General features: G+C 51.2%; 1 protein-coding gene and 1 long non-coding RNA gene across 6 annotated transcripts; one reads left to right on the top strand and one right to left on the bottom strand.

The window, feature by feature from the left end:
* Nucleotides 1–1270: 1270 nt before the first annotated feature.
* Nucleotides 1271–19179, bottom strand: PIGR (polymeric immunoglobulin receptor). Of its 5 annotated transcripts, none has more exons than XM_014828892.3 (12): nucleotides 19000–19139; nucleotides 18226–18302; nucleotides 11914–12010; nucleotides 10919–11263; nucleotides 8639–9292; nucleotides 7105–7446; nucleotides 6213–6536; nucleotides 5150–5321; nucleotides 4640–4761; nucleotides 3855–3986; nucleotides 3679–3737; nucleotides 1271–2615 (listed from the first exon to the last, which is right to left on the bottom strand). In XM_014828892.3, exons 3-12 carry the CDS (start codon nucleotides 11954–11956, stop codon nucleotides 2520–2522), a joined length of 2289 nt encoding a protein of 762 aa, XP_014684378.3. In that variant the 5' UTR covers nucleotides 11957–12010; nucleotides 18226–18302; nucleotides 19000–19139; the 3' UTR covers nucleotides 1271–2519. The 5 variants fall into 5 exon arrangements, with proteins under 5 accessions (XP_014684378.3, XP_014684370.3, XP_014684365.3 ...); XM_014828884.3 differs by having other exon boundaries at nucleotides 18226–18305; nucleotides 19000–19136; XM_014828879.3 differs by lacking the exon at nucleotides 18226–18302 and having other exon boundaries at nucleotides 19000–19179.
* Nucleotides 15884–17506, top strand: LOC139041962 (uncharacterized). The gene is made up of 2 exons (XR_011498065.1): nucleotides 15884–16009; nucleotides 16668–17506. It is a non-coding gene; the product is annotated as an uncharacterized lncRNA (long non-coding RNA).
* Nucleotides 19180–19212: the final 33 nt, after the last annotated feature.

Genomic DNA, 19212 nt, shown 5'->3' with positions numbered 1-19212 from the left:
CTTGCTGCAGGACGAGCAAGTGGACTCTGGGCAGGACATTTGTGTACTTGCTATCACCTGCTGACAGTATCAGGTGAGAATAATGTGAGATCATCTGGGGCTTTAGCGACGTTTGGTGACATTTCTTGATTCTAGGGACCGGCATAGGCTGCACAAGCTCAGGACTCGCTTGCAGGTTGTTGACATTAATACAGAAGCTGCATCTCAGTCCTGCCCCAGGTGTGACCCTTTGGTGGGTTAGGGAGCAGCTTCCGGGGGTAAAACAGTGATAGATTCTGACACCTTGTGGTTCTGGTTCTTCTGGAATAATTTGCCATCATTCCAGGAAAAGCTAGACACTCATCCCCGTTACAGAAAACAAAGAAGCGGACATTGCTGATGACCACCTCCTCTGGCCGGGGAGGAGGCCAAGGCTCTAACCCAGGTCAGGGCCCGGGGATCGGGACTGGGCACTGCAGTTGGTGGGGCTGGAGGGGAGCCGAGGGGGGCTGAAGTCTGTGTCCTGCCGGGGGCAGGCCTGGGAAGCACGCAGCATCCATCGGAAGCATTGTGTTCAAGGCCTGGGCAGAAGCAAACGTTCGGCCCCACACCAGCACATCAGGCAGGATGGACTGGGAAGAGCGCTGTCTCGGGGAGAACTCTCTGCTCACAGGTCCTGAGGAGGAGTCTAGGGGCGGGGTGGGGGCCTATAGGATATGACAAGGTTTAGTGCCAGAACCTAGGAGTGGCCTTAGCAGACAAGGGGATCCTTTACCTAATCACTGTCCCCCAAGAGACTTTGGGTCAACTATTCTAAAACCTAATTTATTATTTAGCTAGCTTCTATTGATATTCCTATGGAGGGAAGTTACTCATTTGGTTACTTGAGCTTTCATTAAAGCCTCTTGATCTTGGAGGACACCCCAGGAAGGTATGAGATTCAAGGGCGTGTATTCCATGAATGCCTTACCATTTTTTTGTAATGCCTAAGAAGAGCACTGGTTGTACTTGCTTTCAGTTCATTCGGCTATAAATAGTCTTAATTTTGTCCTGTGACACAGAGCTTTGGGGTCTTGACCATTGCAGTAGCCCCCAAACTATTCTTTTATTGAAGATCATCTTGGTCCCACTTGTAAGCAGTCTCCTAGCCCCCTCAGCCCAGCGTTGGAGGTGGCAGAAACTTTAGTTTAGACACATCTTGGGGTGCCTGAAAATGGGACCAAAGCAAAATGCTCTGAAAGTGTTGTCTGGGAAACAGAAGGTATGGGGGACAAATGCAGTCCAAGCCTCCTTGGTGGCAATCACGGTCTTTAATTATCAATTAAGTCACTTTTTTGATTTGTTAGCAAGTGCCAGCTCACAGGTGCTGGTTGAAGTACAGAGCTCAGAGGGAGAAAGACGTTAAACCTTAGCTCTCTGAAGATCAGTCCCTCCCTGGCACCGTCAAACATGCTCTTTTCTTCCCTTCTGTTCAGAACTCTTCCAAAGCTGGGGTTATGAGTGTCTGACCATTCTCTTATCCTCTCATGTCCATGTGAGTGACAGAAAGGGGAAGGGCTGTCTTCCCTGAGGTGGGGTTTGTGAAATACCAGTCTCCATTTACACATTTCTCTTCCTCCTCCTCCTTATTCTAGAACTATACCTCCACCACGAAAGCAGGGACTTTTGTAGAGAGATCCTTGGCCAAGATGACAGGAGATGCCAAGCCTAGTTTTGACACTAGCGTATCTCACTTGGCGCCCTTGAGCAAACCTCTTCACCTCTCAGAATCTCAATTTTCTCACTTGTAAAATGGTAAGAATGTGTGTTCATGACTTGTTGTGTATATGCCGTGTTACGTGATCCCTAAGGCCTTAGGACTCCAGACATTTTATGGTTTCTCCCAGTATGGGCAGAGGTGTGTATACTTGATGAGGATTTCAGGTTGCAGAGAGTTTAAACACACTGAGAGGAGATGTGGCTCCCAAAGATTCAGTGATGTTTACAGAAAGGCCGCTGGTTGGGTTTGAGGCCTCTCTGTCCCTGTGTCTAGCAGAATGCCTCAATTCTAGTGAGTATTCAAATATGTGTCTTTAACGAAGGAAAGAAGAGAGGATGGAAGGGAGGGTGGATGGAGAGATGGAGGGATGGAGTGGAGGGGAGCATCCCATTGGCATCCCATGGTAAGAGTGCAGAGAAGTCCTGAATGGCTCTCCTTTCTGAAATTATCTCCCTACCCCCCACCCCCTCCCAGGCCCGGTGTCTCTTCTTTCTGAGAGGCCCCTCTAAGATCTTAATTCCTCTTCCACACCTTGGGTTCTCTCATTAGAAATAAGCTGCAGGTGGGAACTCCTCACGTCATCTCACCCCCAACAGGAACAATGAGGCCAGGCTTGGATGCCGCTGAGGAGGGACCAGCACACCTCTGAGGACAGGTAGCAAAAGCCTAAGTGGAGTATGAGTGCAGGCAGCAGAGCGCCCCGGAGCTGAGGGCCTCGAGGATCAACGTGATTCTGAAGGTGATTGTCATGGGCGAAGGGAGGAGGCAGCAGGTGCTCTGCCTAGGCCTTGCTGGGGCCGTCCTGGATGTTAGCAGCCATGTTGTTGGCCTGGAGCAGGAAGGCAGTGTAGGCCATGTCAGCTTCCTCCTTGGAGGACTAAGGGGACAACAGGAAAGGAGTCAGTGTTTAGGGCATTGGCTCAGCAGGTGGGAGTCGGAGGGAGGGGATGCAGTAAATACCCTGAATGCATAATCTTGGCCCAAGCAACCCAAGCCTGTGTTGACCCACTGTTATTCCAGCCCCCATGCTCACCAGCAGGGACTAATTTTGAGAAACGGAAAGTTGCAGCTCCTAAAAATATCCCCTTCTGTCTCACTACCTCCTTCTGACCCGTGGAGTGGAACACCTCTGTTGCCTGGGCCTGTCCCCGGAAGCTCTGACCACATGGTCCACGGCTAGGCTAGGCCTGTGTCAGCCACGGTGGGTTGTGTTTTTCTTTCTCCACCAGCCCAGAGGTGTTGCTTTTTGTGTTGCTTTTCAGCAACACAAGGCTGGAGAGGAAAGCTGTCTCCAGGACTAACTTGTTCCCCTAATTGCTCCCAATGCTGGGCTCTCTGCTGCTGCGAGGGAGAGTGGACAGGACAACCAGCATTGGCGCCTTGGGATTTGGGGGGCACAAGGGGAGGGTCACAGGACTCCAAAGGCAGGAGTCACTTCTGGTAGGATTTCAAGTAACGTGGCACTTGGCTGGGATGGGGAGGGGCTTCTAATGACTATCAAATTGCCCACCACCACCTGCAAATGTCCTCCCAGCCCAGGCAAATGGCTGGTACCCAGCAAGACCCTCAAGGGAGGGTGGCTGACCTGAAGTCCACGGGTCCCACAGCCCAGGAAGAGCCCACACCAAATTGCCAGCGCCTGACATTTGACCTTCCCACCTTGGGGCTGAATCTTCTAGGCACTGGCCTTCCCTACCAGCCAGTCTCTTGCACTCCTGCTTGAGGCTCAGCACCTGCCTCTGCCCCAACCACAGCAACGCCACAGCCAGTAAGATGCGTCTTGCCCTCAGGAAGTTCTCTGGAACACTATTTACGCTACCTTCCCTATTCTGACATCAGCCCCTACTTTGCGGTAGTTTTTTCCGACGTCTAGCTGCAGTCCCACACACTACATTTCCTTGTCACACGAGTGGGGCCTCAGCCTCCCACCTCACCCTTACCCTTTTCGCCTTCTTGGGTTCTTCGGTCTCCACGGTGTTCTCGGTGGTGGCAATGAACTCTATGTGAAGAGAGGGGATGGATTAGCCCTCACTAGCCTCATATTCCCACCCAGGTGCAGAGTCAGGTCTTTGTTGCTCTCCCGGGAATTGGGCATTCCTCTGAGTGAGGGACGTACCATCTTTTCCTCCGAGAGTTGTCTCCTGAGAGACTGGAGAGGCTCCCATGTTGTCGTTGGCTCCAAAGTCCCTGGAGTTCTCAAAGTCCGACATGCTAATGTCTGTCCTGTAGCTTCTAATCGAAATCCGGTCTGCGGGGGAGAAAGGAGCAGGTGCAGGGTGGGGGCTGCGTGCACGAGCACGGGCCGTGCTGCTCCTCTCTGAGGGAGCCCGCAGGGCAGCTGAAGGGGGTCAGGGTCTCTGACCACCACCCAAAGCAGAATGCAAATGACCCTGGTCTCTTCCTCCTTAGACAGTCCTGCCCTTTTCACGGATAACCGAGACAATAATCCCTGACCTTTGTCGCTCAGAGCCTTTCAATGCACAGTACCTTGTTTTGTCCTCACAGCCCTTTGAGGTGGCTATTTATTATGATTCCTGTCTTGAGCAGTAAGCAAACTGAGGCGTGAAATGGGGACATGCTGAAGTCACACAGCTGATTAGCTCTCACACTAGGCCAGCAGCGCAAGGGTCCGGGCATCCTGCTCGCCTCTTCCTGGCAGCCCTGCCTCTGAACTGAGACCCTGAGCAATGGGAGATGGCCTTCCAGAAATAACATTTGGACAGCAGCACTTCATGTGAGTTTTGGGCACGTGTGGCTTTATCTTTCCCCACCCACTCTCCCAGAACCTATTCCTAGAGACTATAAAAGAGACTGTGGTGGTGGCATGCCCCCACCAAGGGCAGCTAAGTCAGGCTGAGGGCTCAGGGTTGGAGGTGGGGCAGGAAGCACCTGGAGACTCACCTACGTTCTTCCTGTGCCGGGCTCTTAGCACCCCCACCACGAGGACCCCCAGCGCCAGCACCAGGGCCAGGGGTACCAGGGTGGAGACCACCACTTTGGAGCTCCCGCCTTGTCCTGCAGAGCTGGAAGAAGGATTCAGTTAGTTAGTTACTGAAAGGAGAACCTGGGAGTCCCAAGATATGCTGGCAGGTTGGCTGTGGCTAGTTCTTTCTCCCGGATTGTTCGACTCCCTCCTCCTGATACAGCCCCTTGCTCCGTTCTTCTGAGAAGCCTTCCCAGACATGGCAAAGGCAGGGACAGAACCTTTTCTGCATTCCAGGCCGGGGAGAATGGTAAACTGCACCCCAGCCACAGGAGAAAGGCAGAGCTCATCGGCCCCTCGCGAGGCAGTGAGGGCTGCCCCTGCTATCAACAAGCGGACAGGCTCTCCACCTTGGTCCCGGTGACCCAGCCTCAGGTCCTTGGCCTCTGGGATGTTCTCTGAGTGAGAAGTCCCGAATCCTTCCTCACCTGCCGGGGTCTGCAGATGCTATGCTCCCACCAGCTGCATCTTCAGGATCCTTCGCTTGCGTGTCCACAAAAAGCCTGGGATCCTGAACGACTTTCCTGTCAACCTTCCTGACACTGGTCTCTATCACATCCTCAGCAGCAGCAGCACGCACTGAGCTGAGAGCTCCAGACCCTAGAGAGAGCAAAGCGGGGCTGGATTATGGTACTGTCTCTGTTGTTTCCCCACCTTGAGGTTAGGGAGTCTGAGGAATGGGACTTCATTAGGAATCCCAGGGTCAGGGTGAGATCTGAAGGCTGGTAAGGTAGGGTTCAGGATGACACTAGAGGTAGTGGAGGGATGGTCTTCTCTAGCTTGTCACAGATGATCTCTGTCCTAGTAACACCAAGTTCGTTTCCATCTACAAGGCTCCGTGTCATCGATCCACCTGTGCATAAGGGCTAACACATCATTTGGGAACAGGAAGAGTTTTCACAGCCTTGAAACCCTGCCCGAGGCCTCCTGAGGGCAGAGCTGGGTGCAATAGTGCTGCCCTCTGGTGGTAGCTTGGTGATGGGCCCCAAGTGAGCCAGAGCCGCTGGACCCACAGACCAGGGGATTTCTAGAGGGACTAAAAATATCCTCGATAGGAGTAAAACATTTCATGTGACATTTTAAAAAGAGGCTTAAAATGCAAACTTACTAGAAGAGGTGGCCTAAATTTTCTTTGTCAGTCCTTGTACATGAAGGTCTCTGGCCCTCTTCTGAGAGCAGGCTTTGGCGGGGGGTACTGCGTGTGATAGTGACTTTGAAATTTCTGTGTGTGGAAGAGCTCTGAAAATGGTCTGAAGGAGCATCCAGGGAGGGGACTTGTCTTGAAGCTGAGGTTAAATAACAAACCCATCTTTTTTTCTTGGAGGGCTTTTTGGAGGGCTAAATGAGACTATATGGGGGCTAAATCTCCCCCAGCATCTTACAGCCAAACCTCAGGGCCACCCCTGATGAAGAAGCTGTTAGGCAAGAGTCTTCCTCTGGGGTTGGGGGCGGGGGTGGGGGGGGGAAAAGGTTTTGCCCTTGGAGACTCACCTGTTCCCTTCTCCTTGACCGCCACGTAGACAGCCACGGTCTCTTTGTATTGAAGGCCCTCCTTCACCCCGCACCAATACCAGCCCTCGTCCCCCTTGGTGACTTGCTTCAGGGTCAGGTTGATGAGCTGGCTGTTTTGGTCACAGTTCACGACGGCCTGGCCGGAGCCCTCGTCTTGGCTGGGCAGGGCGCTGCAGCCTTGGTCGGTCCACTTGCACCAGAATTTCTTGTAGGAGTAGAATTTGCACGGTGAGTGGCAAGTGAGCTGGACAGTCTCTCCCAGCTCAACATTCACAGTCTTGGGCACCTTGAGGTTAGGTTGTCCTGGAGCAGGGAGGGAGGGAGAAATAGGCACAGAAGCTGTCATTGGTGATGCTGCAGGGAAGTGACTGGTGGGGACCTGTATCCACAGCCTGATTCCTCTACGGATGACATTGTAAGTCCATGCCTTACAGTATACGAAATACTTAAGAAATGTAATTATGTGCCCACGTGGTAATTATTATTGATGACCACTATGAATCAGTCCAGTCTAGCATAGAACATGGAACCTTGACATTGACTTCAGTTTGCTTTCCTTGCTCCTCTCTTCTCTTCTAGACTCAATACAAAGAGCTGCACTCTACTTCAGCTGACACAGTACACACTGTAAAAAGAGGCCAGTGATCTTGATAATAGGAGGCGCTGTGTGTGGTCATCTGGAGATTATGGTGTGTGTGCAGGGAAGAGGTGTGAAAATGGGACCTCTCGACAGGTGGGCTCTCTCCCGAGGTCTGTCCCATCTGCATGGAGGGCGGTGAGACGGGAGGAAGAGCAGTTGGGGTGATGCTGTGGCTGACTGGAGGGGTCCTGGGGCTGCCTCCCTTCCCTCTCGCCCCATTTGAGCTCTTACCTTCAACAATCTTGAGCTCCACCGTGGACCTCCAGTGAATATCACCGTTGGTCAGGCACCAGTAGAAGCCGGCGTCCTGGGCAGTGAGCTGGTTGAGTATGACCGTGTAAGTGCCGTTGCCCGGCTCGTCATACAGCACGAGCCTGCCATTGTACTGTTCGTACTGGTTCTTAACTAGCCCTGTGCTCTGCACCAACAGTGGGCAGCCGCCGTTTTGAGTGTCTTCCCAGCGACACCAGGACTTCACGCTGTTTACTTCCTTCGGGTTGTAGGGGCAGAGCACAGCCACAGAGCCTCCGACCACACCTTTCACCACAGAGGGCCTGGAGGGGAACGTGGTCTCTAGAAGCACAGACAGAGATGTGGTGGAAGAATGGACACATGGTCTGAGCGACCTCTTCCCCACGGCCTCACAGGGCAGGGAGGGAGGTTTAGATTAGTCTTAACATGGTCTTTCTCAGAAAATGATAAAGGACCCACCAGGACCAGACTCCAGGGACCTTCACCACCAGTCTGGGCATCTCGTTCCCTTTCCCACCTTATTCTGAGCAGAGACTGAAAGGAGTTTAAGGAGACACCATCAACCCTCCTTTTTGGGCTTCTTACAAAATCTCCCTCTATATAAGTTTCTGGCTGTTTATTAGCTTGCCCCACAAAAATGGCCAGATGGATTTTCTCCAAATTAAGAAAATATATTTAGAACGGTATGATTTAAAATATAAACTATGTAGCACAAATAAGTTTAATTGCTGAGGACCCTGAGGGCCGTCTCAAAGAGAAGAATGGCCCTTCTCCAAGAAGCCAAAGCCAAGGTTCAGGGAGGACCCGGGGATGACTGACAATGCTGGGGAATGTGGTGAGGACCCGGAGCTGCACATAGAAGTGATGCACAGGGAATGTTAGCCCTGCAAGGGCACAAGGGCAGTTACTTTGAACTGCAAGTACTGGTTTGCTGCTTCTCCTGAGGGCAATTCTATGCAGATGTTCCAGGGTGAGAAGAAGCAGGGCTTTAATTATGTCACCACTGTTGATGTCTTAGAGCTGAGCAGGCTAGATCGTGCTGGATAGCAACCTGAATAGATGTTGGAGAGGGGAATTTAGAGGCTGGGACATTGCCTTCCTGGGAAAGCTTTGAGACCAAGATAAGCCAATCCTTCTCTCTTCTGGATGTGAGGGATGAGGTGCCATCCTGCCTAATGGTCAGGGAGAAGGGACAGGCAGCCCCTGTCTCTCAGCCTGGCACTTGGATTCCACGTTAAGTCCTCACCGTGGTTCTCTGAAACCACAACAATCTACAAGTCTTGCCTCTATCAGGAGCTTCGCTCGCCTCATTCCTGTTAATCAGGGAAGCCATCAGAAGGCTGTGTGTTCTAGCTCTCCTGTACAACAGCCCGCGCAGCATCCAGTTCAGGGCTTGTCAGTGAGCAGATATCGTCGACCGATGGAGGAATGTTGAATAGATTCACAGGGAGGGAGCGAGGCTCTCACCTGCCAGACTGTCCCACTCCTTCCCTCCCCCCGCCTCAAGTCTCACCTTCATTGACAAAGAGTTGCCAAGCCTGGATGGGCCGGGATTTCTGAGGCTGACCATCAGAGTTGGCTCCACACAGGTAGAGCCCTGCATCCTCCTTCCTCAGGTTGGTGATGTCCACGCTGAAGACGCCATTGTTGTTCTGGGACAGGATCCTGCCCTTAAAGGTCTGATTCCGCTGACCCAGAGTGTTGGCGACCAAATTACAGGTTTTCTCTTTATTCTTCTGGCACAGGAATTTGGCCACATTTACCACCTCAGGGCCCAGGGCACAGTCAAATCTCACTGAGCTCCCCAGGTCTGCATAAACCAGCTCCGGCTCAGGCTTCAGCACATGGAGGTCTACATTGCTCTTATCACCACTGGAATCATCCCCAGCCTGGCAGACATACTTCCCATCATCTTCGACCTGGAGCTGGTCAATGATGAAGAAGAACTCTGTTTGGGTGGTACCCTGAATAATAAGTTTTGCTCTGCCTTCATAGCTGGGTTCCTTGTACCCAGCGGAGTCGATGACTCGGACGCAATGCTTGTCAGCTATCTGCTTGCACACGGACTTCACGTTTGGAAGATTCGCAGAGGTGAAAGGGCAGCTGATGCTCACTTTTCCGCCCAGGTCTTCTGCGTAGACTTGAGTGCCATTTAGGACCCCAGAACCTGCAGGATGAGAGGAGGGGGTCAAGTTGTGATTTCACTTTCTTGCAGCACAGGACTGCTCAGTGTTCCCAGTGAGGAGCCAAGTGTGCCTATCAGCTCCGGCTCAGGTTTCGGCACCTGGAATGTGCACCCCCTCCACTGGGACACTATCAGAATATGTCTTCTAAGGCCCGGCTTTACTGCTGTCTCCTCCGTGAAGCCCTCCCCAAGCAGGCACTAATCTCTCCCTCCTCTGTGCTCTCTTGATATTTACATCTGTATCACTTATTACGTCCAACCTTGTATAGCTGCTTAAGTTCCCTGCAGGCTGGAAGTTCCTTCAGGGCAAAGACATGCTTTCCTCATGTTTGACTCCCCTGCAGGGCCCAGCACAATGCCTAAACATAGTAGGTGCCCAAATTATCGTGCGTTGAAATGAACAGAATGAATATAAGTATAGGGTGGTGGATTTTAGTGTATTGTGACAGAAGTTCCTAAAATTTACAACAATCCGAACATGGAATGGGCTGCATTGTGAAGTAATGAATTTTTCCGTTTAAAGTGTTTAATCAGAGCTCCATACCCGTCGTCTCCAGTGTTCTTCTGGACGTCTAATATAGGGTCAACTGTAAGCTCTCCTCAGCTCTTAAGATTCTTTGCTTTTATGAATCTCCATGACCAGTGAAGGAACTCTTTAGTCAGTGCACAGAGACTACTAGACATATCGCAACGGAGCAAAGCTTCTCTTTGGGAATCCCTCTAAATTTCCTCCCTTAAGACCTCTTTCCCTTCTAATTTCCCTTGATTACCTAAAATGCCCTTGCCATTGAACCCTTGCCAGAAAGATCTTCCCCATTTTTCTCTTTTCTCAATCAGAAGAGGCTTGTTCAGTGGCTCATTCCTTCAGTGCCCTGGTCTTTGGGCAAGAACTGCTCACTTAATTTATGCTGAGAATGTTGATGGACTAATGGGTCCCAGGTAAAAAATGCATTTTAAAACAAACCTTCTGTGACGCAGGTCTTCTTCTTTTTTTTTTTTTTTGAGGAAGACTGGCCCTGAGCTAACAGCTGTGCCCATCTTCCTCTACTTTATATGTGGGACACTTATCACAGCATGGCTTGCCAAGCAGTGCCATGTCCACACCTGGGATCCGAACCAGCGAACCCCGGACTGCCAAAGCGGAGTGTGCGAACTTCACCCCTGCGCCACTGGGCTGGCCCCTGTGACTCAGGTCTTGATCTAAAGGGTTTGCTAATGGCAGCAATAAGGATCCCTATGGAGCTCTCCTTGCCTTTTCTACCTCCCTCAGCGCATGGACCTCCTGGCTCGCCTGCAGCAAACAATGAGAGAACTTGTGCCCTGATGCGCTTCTGAGTTAGAGACTTCATAAAACCCTAAAATGTTACAGGCCCTGAAGACCTAGAAAGGTCCACCTGCCACCCCCAAGAAGGTCCCATCCGTCTTGTTCCCGTGTTCTATTATGAAAAGTCTTTGCTTCTTGCCTCTGGAGGGAGGAGGACCACGGCCCTCCCAGCCCGCGCCAGGGCCCTCTTCTCTCTCGGGAAATTCTCTTTCCAGCTCTCCCACTGCACCTGAGATGATTCCCTCTCACTTTTCCACAGAAGCCCAAGGAGCCTGGATCCTTACCCGGAACGACTCTCAGCCTCACATCAAAGGACAGGCCCCGGTTATTGATGCCCACACCACACTTGTAGCTCCCGGAGTCACCCTGGATGAGATGGTCAACGTTCACCACAAACGTGCCGCTCTCTGGGAAGTTGGTGAGGTTGGCTCTGCCCTCATAGTCCTTGGACACGTAGCCGTTGGAGGAGATGAGGGTTGTGCACTGGCCCTTGGGCCCCTGCCGGCACCAGTACTTCCGGGAATGTCGGTTGACGGAGGTGGGTGGGTAGTAGCACTTGATGGATGTGGAGGTGCCTTCCACGCTGTCTATCTCCGGGGGACCAAATATGGGGCTCTTCATGGAGACCACTGTGGGGACAGAAGACAGAGGCTTTCTGAGGCTGGGGAAGGTGAAGCCTGCTGAAAGGATCAGACTGCCCACCTAACACACGTGCCTTCTGTGCGATATTTACCATGTACCACAGCTGAACAGGCGCCGCAACTGGATAAACGGATTGACTAATCATTGTTAACTTTTAGTTGTAATTCCTTAATGATAACCACTTTAAGGACAATGGAATGGCAAACTTATTTAATGATATCCCTTGTTTATAAATAAAACCACTTTTGTGGGGTACTATACTTTTGCCGTTGCTGTCTATTTCCTTATATTTCTAAAAATGCTTTGTTAATGATTGTCTTTTTTTCCAGATAAAAATATTGAGAGCTAAGGAGGATAAGGCATTTCCCTAAAACCCCATAGCAACTCATAGAGATGCTTGGTTCAAGGTCAAAGTCCTTTGTTTATTCCCAGTGAAGACCCTTGGCCATGCCTGTTCCTGACCCCCAGCGCTTGCTCACCAATCCATTTCCATGCCTGTCCTTTCTGCATCATCTGTGTGACTCCTGCTTGAGGGAGTACAAGTACTGAGAGGGGCATCCCTGAGCATGGGCCAGATTTCAGCATCCCCAGGGAACTGAGTCCTGGAGAGGGGTGGGCTGGGACCCGGCAGATATACCTGGGAAGACAGCCAGCAGGCAGGTGAGGAAGAAGAGCGTCATCGCTGGTGGCTCCCGCGGGGCTCTGCCACCCAGGCCAACTCCTTGCGAGGGATGCTGAAAGACGATAACAGGGATGAAGCTCCTATGTCTTCCAAGGCTAGTTGACCTTAGAGTTCCTGTAACACCTGCTTGGTTTTGTATCTCCAGTAACTGACAAAATCCTGTTGAGACAATAAACGGCTCCGCCTTTCCCGTTACAGCTCAAAGTCCCACCATCCGCAGTGCTTTTTGATCCTTAACGGTTACAAGCTGATTTTTCTTCTCAACCAAGCTGCAAGTTCCTTTGGGATATGGACACAGGTGCCATTTCTTCTGTATCCCCGGCCAGCAGGCACGGTCCTGAGCAAGATCCATAAGATCTCAGGAACAGCTCACTGGACAATGGGTAGCACCAACAAGTGGCCCCTTCTCTCTGTGTCAGCCCTGGGAAGTGGGGGGCTGGCATATTCTATGGTGTGTTCATATGAGTAAACTGAGACCCATAGAGGAGGCCTAGTGAGGATTAAAGCTGTACACGTGACAATTTAGGTCGTAACCACCATCAGTTGCTCTCCTACCATGTTCCAGGCACTGTGTTAAATAATGCACGTGTATTATCTCACTTAAATTCCATATCCTCCTATGAGGTAGGTGTTCTCATCCACATTTTGCGTAGGAGGAAATGAAAGCTTAAATGTTAAGTGTTTTCCTGAAGGTCACCCAGGCATTAAGTGTGTGGGTGGAGGTTGGGGGAGGTGGGCAAGATTTGAACCCAGCTTTGTCTTACTCCCCAAGTCCGAGTTCTCAGCCTCCCCGCCACACTGTCTTGCACCTCAGACACGGCAGCATGCTCAGCCCTGTCCTTATTCCTGTCATCTGTGGAGGCCCCTCTCCTTATCAAAGCCTTGTCGTTTATACCGCTTCGCTGGAGCTTTGTTACTTCCCTTTTAATAAGACAGAATGGATATTAGCACAACCATTTTATGGATAAGAAAATCAAAATCTTGAGATGGTGAACAATATGCCCAAGATTTCCCAGAGACTCGGTTATGGGGTCAGGGTTAAAAATGTGGGTGTTATGGCCTTTGTTATGCCACCTGGTGGGGAAGGGCAGATCAAGATGGAGACGCCAAGATAAGGCCACTCAGAGTGTGCCACGCACATGGACCTGGGGAGGGCAGAGGGTCCCTGGGTCCAGCCTTACTGCAGCTGTCTTCAGGTCCCAGACTGCCGCCTAGAGGAGGAGAGAGAAGTCCCCACTTTCCCAGAGACTTTGACAGGCTTTAAACTTTGAGATGGGCTGAACAAGAAGAGGGTTGAAGGAGAAAATGGTGTTAGCAAGAGCAGGGCAGTAATAGGCACCTTACTTCCGGGCCCTGCCCTCGTTCCCAGAGACTCCCTTCCCTAGCTCGAGCCAAAGGCAATAGATCTGTTTATCTTGGTTGTTTCTTTCCTGTGGGGGAATTTCCCAGCAAAGAACCTTTTTGTTTCCTTGTGGAGATAAAGGTATTCTGTTTCTCCAGTTCTCTAGAAGAGTAAGGGGGGCAGGTCAGGGGAGGTGGGGACAGATATGGGTGTCAGGTGGCAGCTGGAGGCTCTCTTGATTCCAGTTAATTCCCCCAGACCTTTCACACCAGGCCAATGATTAACCTCTGGAGCGGGGCCTTAGCCAAATGCCAGTGTCAGCCCCAACCTGGACACACTCAGGGGACTCTAGCTGGGGGACCCCTGGAGTATGTGCCGCAGGTCATCTGGGGAGAGGGTTTCAGGTGGGAGCAGGTGTCAGAAGGTGAGAAGTCTGCCTCCTCTGGGATGCTTGGGATGGGCTGGCTGCAGAGTTCCAAAAATCTACCACCTGCCATTTGCACTGGCCTTGGGTGCAGCGGCAGGTGGGAGGACAAAATGCCGTGTGCTTTTAAGAGCCCAAACCAGCAATGGCTCTCCTTGGTTCTAGTTGCTGTTCTTACCTTTAGATAGGCAAGCTTCCTAATATTTCTGTGAGGCAGGCGTGGATCTGCCCGTGGGCTGAGCTGGGGAACGCAGCCTCTGGGTTAGTAAAAGCGATTTACTCTGGGCTACAGAGAGTTAGCTGCCAGGTTTTCCAAAGTGGGGTTCTCGACTTCCTGCCCAGGCTTCCTCTCATTTGTGACATGCTTGGATGGCTGTGAATGTCCACATGGGAGGAGGACACGTGCATGTACCCATTAACCCTTGCACAGCCTCAGGCCCAGGATGAGAGCATCAGGCATGCACAGCTGGAAGGGCAGATCTGGCAAAGGGTGACCTTGGTGAGGAAGCACATGATCTAGTCCCAGGGGAGATGATGGGAGGGCAAGGGCACCCACACCCTCAGGAACAGAAAATCTTTGCCCAAAGCTAAACTTGAAACACAATTTCTCTGGTAGCAGCTGAAAGGGCCCTGGGCTTTGAGAATCATTAGATTTCTTCCTCTCAAAACCAGCCATTCTCCCAAACCCGGGAGACTCAGGTCTCAGGGAGGTCCCAGGTCTGCAGTGGCCAGAGCTGGATTTAAAGAATTTGCTTAAGGAAGGAAGGAAAGAGCATGCCATTTATTGGGCACCTGCTCTGCACCAGATGCTTGGTGAAGGTTTTTTCTTATATGACTTCATCTATCATCACAGCAACTCGAGAGGTAGATATTATCTTCATGTGGCAGACGGGAAATCTAAGGTTAAAGAGATCCTGGCCCCGACACCCACAGCAGAACTGGATCATTACCCTATTTGCACTCTGTGGGTGAGCAGAGGGGCCTGTTCTTTTGGGATATACATATGCTAGTGTATCATAAACACAGGCACCTTTTCTGGTCCTTAAAATAGGAGTTGTTTTACTCACTGGTGAGGCTGGAATGTTCTGGGTCATTCTCATTTTACCAAGTTACTGCCATTGACATAGTCATAACATATGTCTACATAATTGTGGATTGGGGCAGGGGTGTAGGCCAGGCTGGAGAATAGAGTTTGTCTCCTTATGAAATTAATCTAGCTAGCTCCCCTTCAGTTAGAGTGACTGATCGTCAGCTATCATGGCTCAGAGTCCAAACCTTTCTGCTCTTAGATTTCCTCCTTTTTCAGAGAGAGAGGGATCTCCTGGTCCAGGTCCTGGCTTGGCTGCTGGTTAACCACATGGCCTTCAGCAACTCTGGGCTCTTCATCTGTCTGGTACACAGCAGAGGGTCAGTCTGGGCTCTTACAGCCCCAGGGGCTTCAAAGGGGATAGAGAGCAGGGGCTATGGGGACCTGAAGCCAAGTTGGCAATTTCAGACAACTCCCTGTGAGCATAAACACGTGAAAACAGAAAGCTTGGAGCCCAGAGGAGTGGGGAGCAGCTGGCCTGGCTGAGGAAGGGCTTTCATCAGCCTGGACTGAATGGGCCCCTTCCCCTGCTTCCAGGAGAGCCATTGCCTGAGGCCATCTGGGACTGCCACTCTCATCTTCCATGGGTGCAAGGGCTGAACACAGATGAGAGCGAGGGTGAAAACTGCAGCTTTGCTAGGGGAGGGAGAGCAGTCTGTGTGTTTGGAAGAGCCTCAGACTTGTAACGACGGGCGGGAGCTGAGGAGAGGTTGCATCGTTTGTGTAAGCCCCGCGGTGTGAGAGAGTCACCAAGGCAGGGCAGTGCTGAGGGAAGGGAATCGGAACTCTGGAGGGCAGGGAGATGGAGAAATAACAGCCAAGGGGTCTGAAGAATGTACAAACTAGAAAGATCCAAGGCTTTCTGGTCCCATCCCTGTCAAAAGTGTCTTCTATGAATGCAAGACTTAAGCAGAAATTAAGAATTTGAAATACCAGCTCCACGAGGCTCTGGGAATAAGCCTATGGATTTCCAGATGGTCTTTCAACAATGACTTAGAACCCCTGTGATTGACTCCAACCCATCCTACCTTGACATGTAGGTATTTATCTCATCCAGTCTACTGGATGGCAAGCTCCTGGAAGGCAAGGACCAACTGAGATCATTCTCTCCATCCCCACAGTGCCTGGCAAGGACCAGCTCTCAGCAAAGACCGACCGGACTGGGAATGGTTACATCCTCATCCCCTTGCCAAGAAAGGTGAAGTCGGGGCTGATTTCTCTCACTTTGCCAAATGCCTTTTTGTTCTGGGCACTCAAGGGACAGTAGCATGAAGAGTAGCCTGGAGGATGGAAGTGAACCCAGAGGTCCAGAGTCCTGCTTTGTCACAGGCTATCAGGAAAGCTCTACCACTTGGACAAAACATGCTGGCTCATCTCCCCATCTGTATAATGGGCCTTATAGTTCCTGACTCATCTAGATTGAAGGGCTACTGCAGGATGGGAAAATGTGGGGGCAGATAATGGGATAATGTATATGGAAACACTTTAAATAGCATAAAGTGCTCTTCAACTCTAAGAGGCTACAATCACTCTTAAGCACAGGAGGTGGGGGTCCGTGCACTTGGCTTTCATGGTTGGACTGCTCTTGGAGAGTGGCAAGAGCAGGGACCCCTCACTGTGGCTCTCAGCTCTCTCACGGTGGGGGGGCTGTGTGATTTGGGAGCCGGTTATTTAAACTCTTTGAGCCTCAAGTTCCTCAACTGTAAACTGGAGATAATTGTCCAGAGAGTCGCTGTAAGGATTAAATGAAACGACATACATTAAGTCCTTAGTATGGTGTTGGGCTTAAAAAAATGTTAGTTCCTTTCCCATATCCTCTCTAAAATCAACACAGTCTTCTCTTTTTCTTGTTCTAGAGTGAGAGGAGAATAGAAGTCTGCTTACTGGGCATCCTTTGAAGACTAGAGGTGAGCTGTCTATGTTGGACCAGCATAGGCTGAAAGAGGAGACACACACTATGGCCTAGGGTAGAAGTGGGGGATAATAGTTACAGCAAGCACATGTTGAGTTATTTTCAAGTGCTTTACATGTGTCAACATTTAATCGTCCCTAGCAGCCAGGGAGGTAGGGTAAAACGTGCAAGCCCATTTCACAGATGAGAAAATTGAGGCGCAATTTTGCCTTCTCTGAGGGAAGTAAGAAATTTGCCCAAGGTTACACAGCTGGCAAGTGACCACGACAGGATTGAAATTCAGGCCCTCTGGATCAAGAGCGAAGCTCATAGCCGCTAGGCTAGACCGCGGAGGGTCTTGAGGTTGAGAGGAAGCAGTCAGGAGAGGAGAGAGCAGGAAATTCAGTTTTAGAGGAGAAATTAGTCCAGTTCTCTCCTCTCTGCCTTTCACGGGAAAGGTAGTTCCTGTGAAGAGACGCCTGAACCCAGAGGTAGGTGCCAACGGAAATTTCTTCCTGAAAAGTAATAATAGCTGCTATTTATTTAGCACCTACATTGCGAAGGGCACATGATGTTTGTTTCCTGTAACCAGACACCTTGCCTCCAAAGCTTCTTTCTACTCTATGACCCTGTGTCTGTGCCAGTGACTTTGGGACCCCAGCCCATCCAGAGAGAGGGCAAGACACAGATGGGGAAGGGCTCCACTGAGCACACGCATGGATAATACTACTTTTTTATTTTAAGAGGTGGGTATTCTGTTTTTTAGGTGATGTCAAAATGTCCCCATGACTATATCAAAATGGCTGCACCAAAATGTCATTGTTCGTACTTACTGGGTGACCTTACACCACTCACGTTAACTCACGGAGTCTTCATTTCCTCAACTGTAGAATGGGCTCATGATACCTACCCCGTCTCTACCTTCCAGGTTTGTTCCAGGTGGGAATGAGATGAAGCTGTGAAAGCCCAGGGTAAGTGGGTTTACTGCATGGAAGCTGCTACAATGGCACTATTTATAAAATAAAGCCACAGAGGTCTAGATGCGCCAAGAGACAGGCAATGATCACAGACCCAGTTGCTTTCCTGCCTCCTGGTTCAGTGCTGTTTCTGGTACATCACTAAACCCGGGGCCAGGGAAGAGGATGGATGGAGAGTTCCAGAGTTGGCTCTGGGCAGACCAGACAGCTGCCTCTACCCTAACTCATGAGTTGGCATATCCTCTCTCCAGATGTTAAGGAGCCTGTAATTCCCCTAGTGAAGGGGGAGAGTGATGATGAAAAACAGTGCAGGCAGCTTGGGTTGAGGAACTGGGGGTGGTGGGGGCTGGAGCCTGCACAGCTGCGGCAGTTGTGTCGGAGGGTCCCATGGCAGGCTTGGGGATGCCATCATGATGAGCAAGGGGAGAGCACGGAGGGAAGGGAGGCCCATGTCTGAGGCCTCCTGGCTGGAGAGCCAGGAAGAGCATCAGGACTTGGGAATGCTGCCTGTGTTTGGAAGGGGACTCTGCCGCGTGTCTCACTTACCCTGGAGGACCTCCTTTTCCCACCAGAGCAAGGACAGGACAAGACGATGGTGCACTATGCCTCAGGGTGGCAGGAGTCTACTGGAGCAAAGAGGGGTTGAAATCGGAAAGGATCTCAGAGCCTCTTTGAAGCCCAGAAAAAGGGCAGCACATGCCGTCAGCAGAAAGCTGGAAGTGGACAGCTTCAAAGACCAGAAGAGAACCTGCTGTGTGTGGGTGTGTGGGCACTTTACATGCCTTATCTCATCCAGTCTGTCTGGGGCTCCATAAGTCCTTGAGTAATTGAACTAAACTGAAAAACAATTGCGATTTTGCTCTGGAGGTTACAAAGCAACTTCACACATATTTTCTCATCTGAACCTCACATCAACCCTGAATGATGGGTGTTATTTATATCCCCATTTTACAGATTAAGAAACTGAGGCTCAGAGAATGATTAGGTGACTGGCCCAAAGTCATACAGTTAAAACTATGGAGGGCTGGTAAGGAATTCAGGGACCAAACTCGGAGAGGAACTACACACGCTGACCACAGACATTCCTGCTTCCCACCTGCTGATATTTCGCAGAAAAGTGGGGCGGGGGGCTTCCACACACGTGTCCTTACTCTCCCTCGAGTGCAGACCTCTACTCCCCCACCACACGCTCAGGACACAGGCTTTCGCCCCTGTCCTCCTCACCCACTCTCTGTAGGCCGGGAGTTGTGAATGAGCCACCATCCCTGGGTCCTTCCCAGATGGCATCCCGTCCAGGGATCCCAGAGCAGCCACACTTACTTTTACCACTTCCTTCTCCCCAGTCGACTCGGTTTCGGGGGCACAGCCTGTCAGCCAGACGGCAGCCCCTGCCTTTCTAGAAGTTGCCAGCAGGACACTGGATGCTGCTGCCAAAACCGAAACTGTGTGCAGTGCTGGACCCACACCTGGGCTCTTAAAGGGACACTCTCCCCCAGGCATGGCGGCCAGCCAGGGGCACGTGACTCTCACAGA

This window comes from Equus asinus, chromosome 25 (assembly GCF_041296235.1).
Source record: "Equus asinus isolate D_3611 breed Donkey chromosome 25, EquAss-T2T_v2, whole genome shotgun sequence".
NCBI classification, from domain to species: Eukaryota; Metazoa; Chordata; class Mammalia; order Perissodactyla; family Equidae; genus Equus; species Equus asinus.
This window is presented reverse-complemented; position numbering and strand designations above follow the sequence as displayed.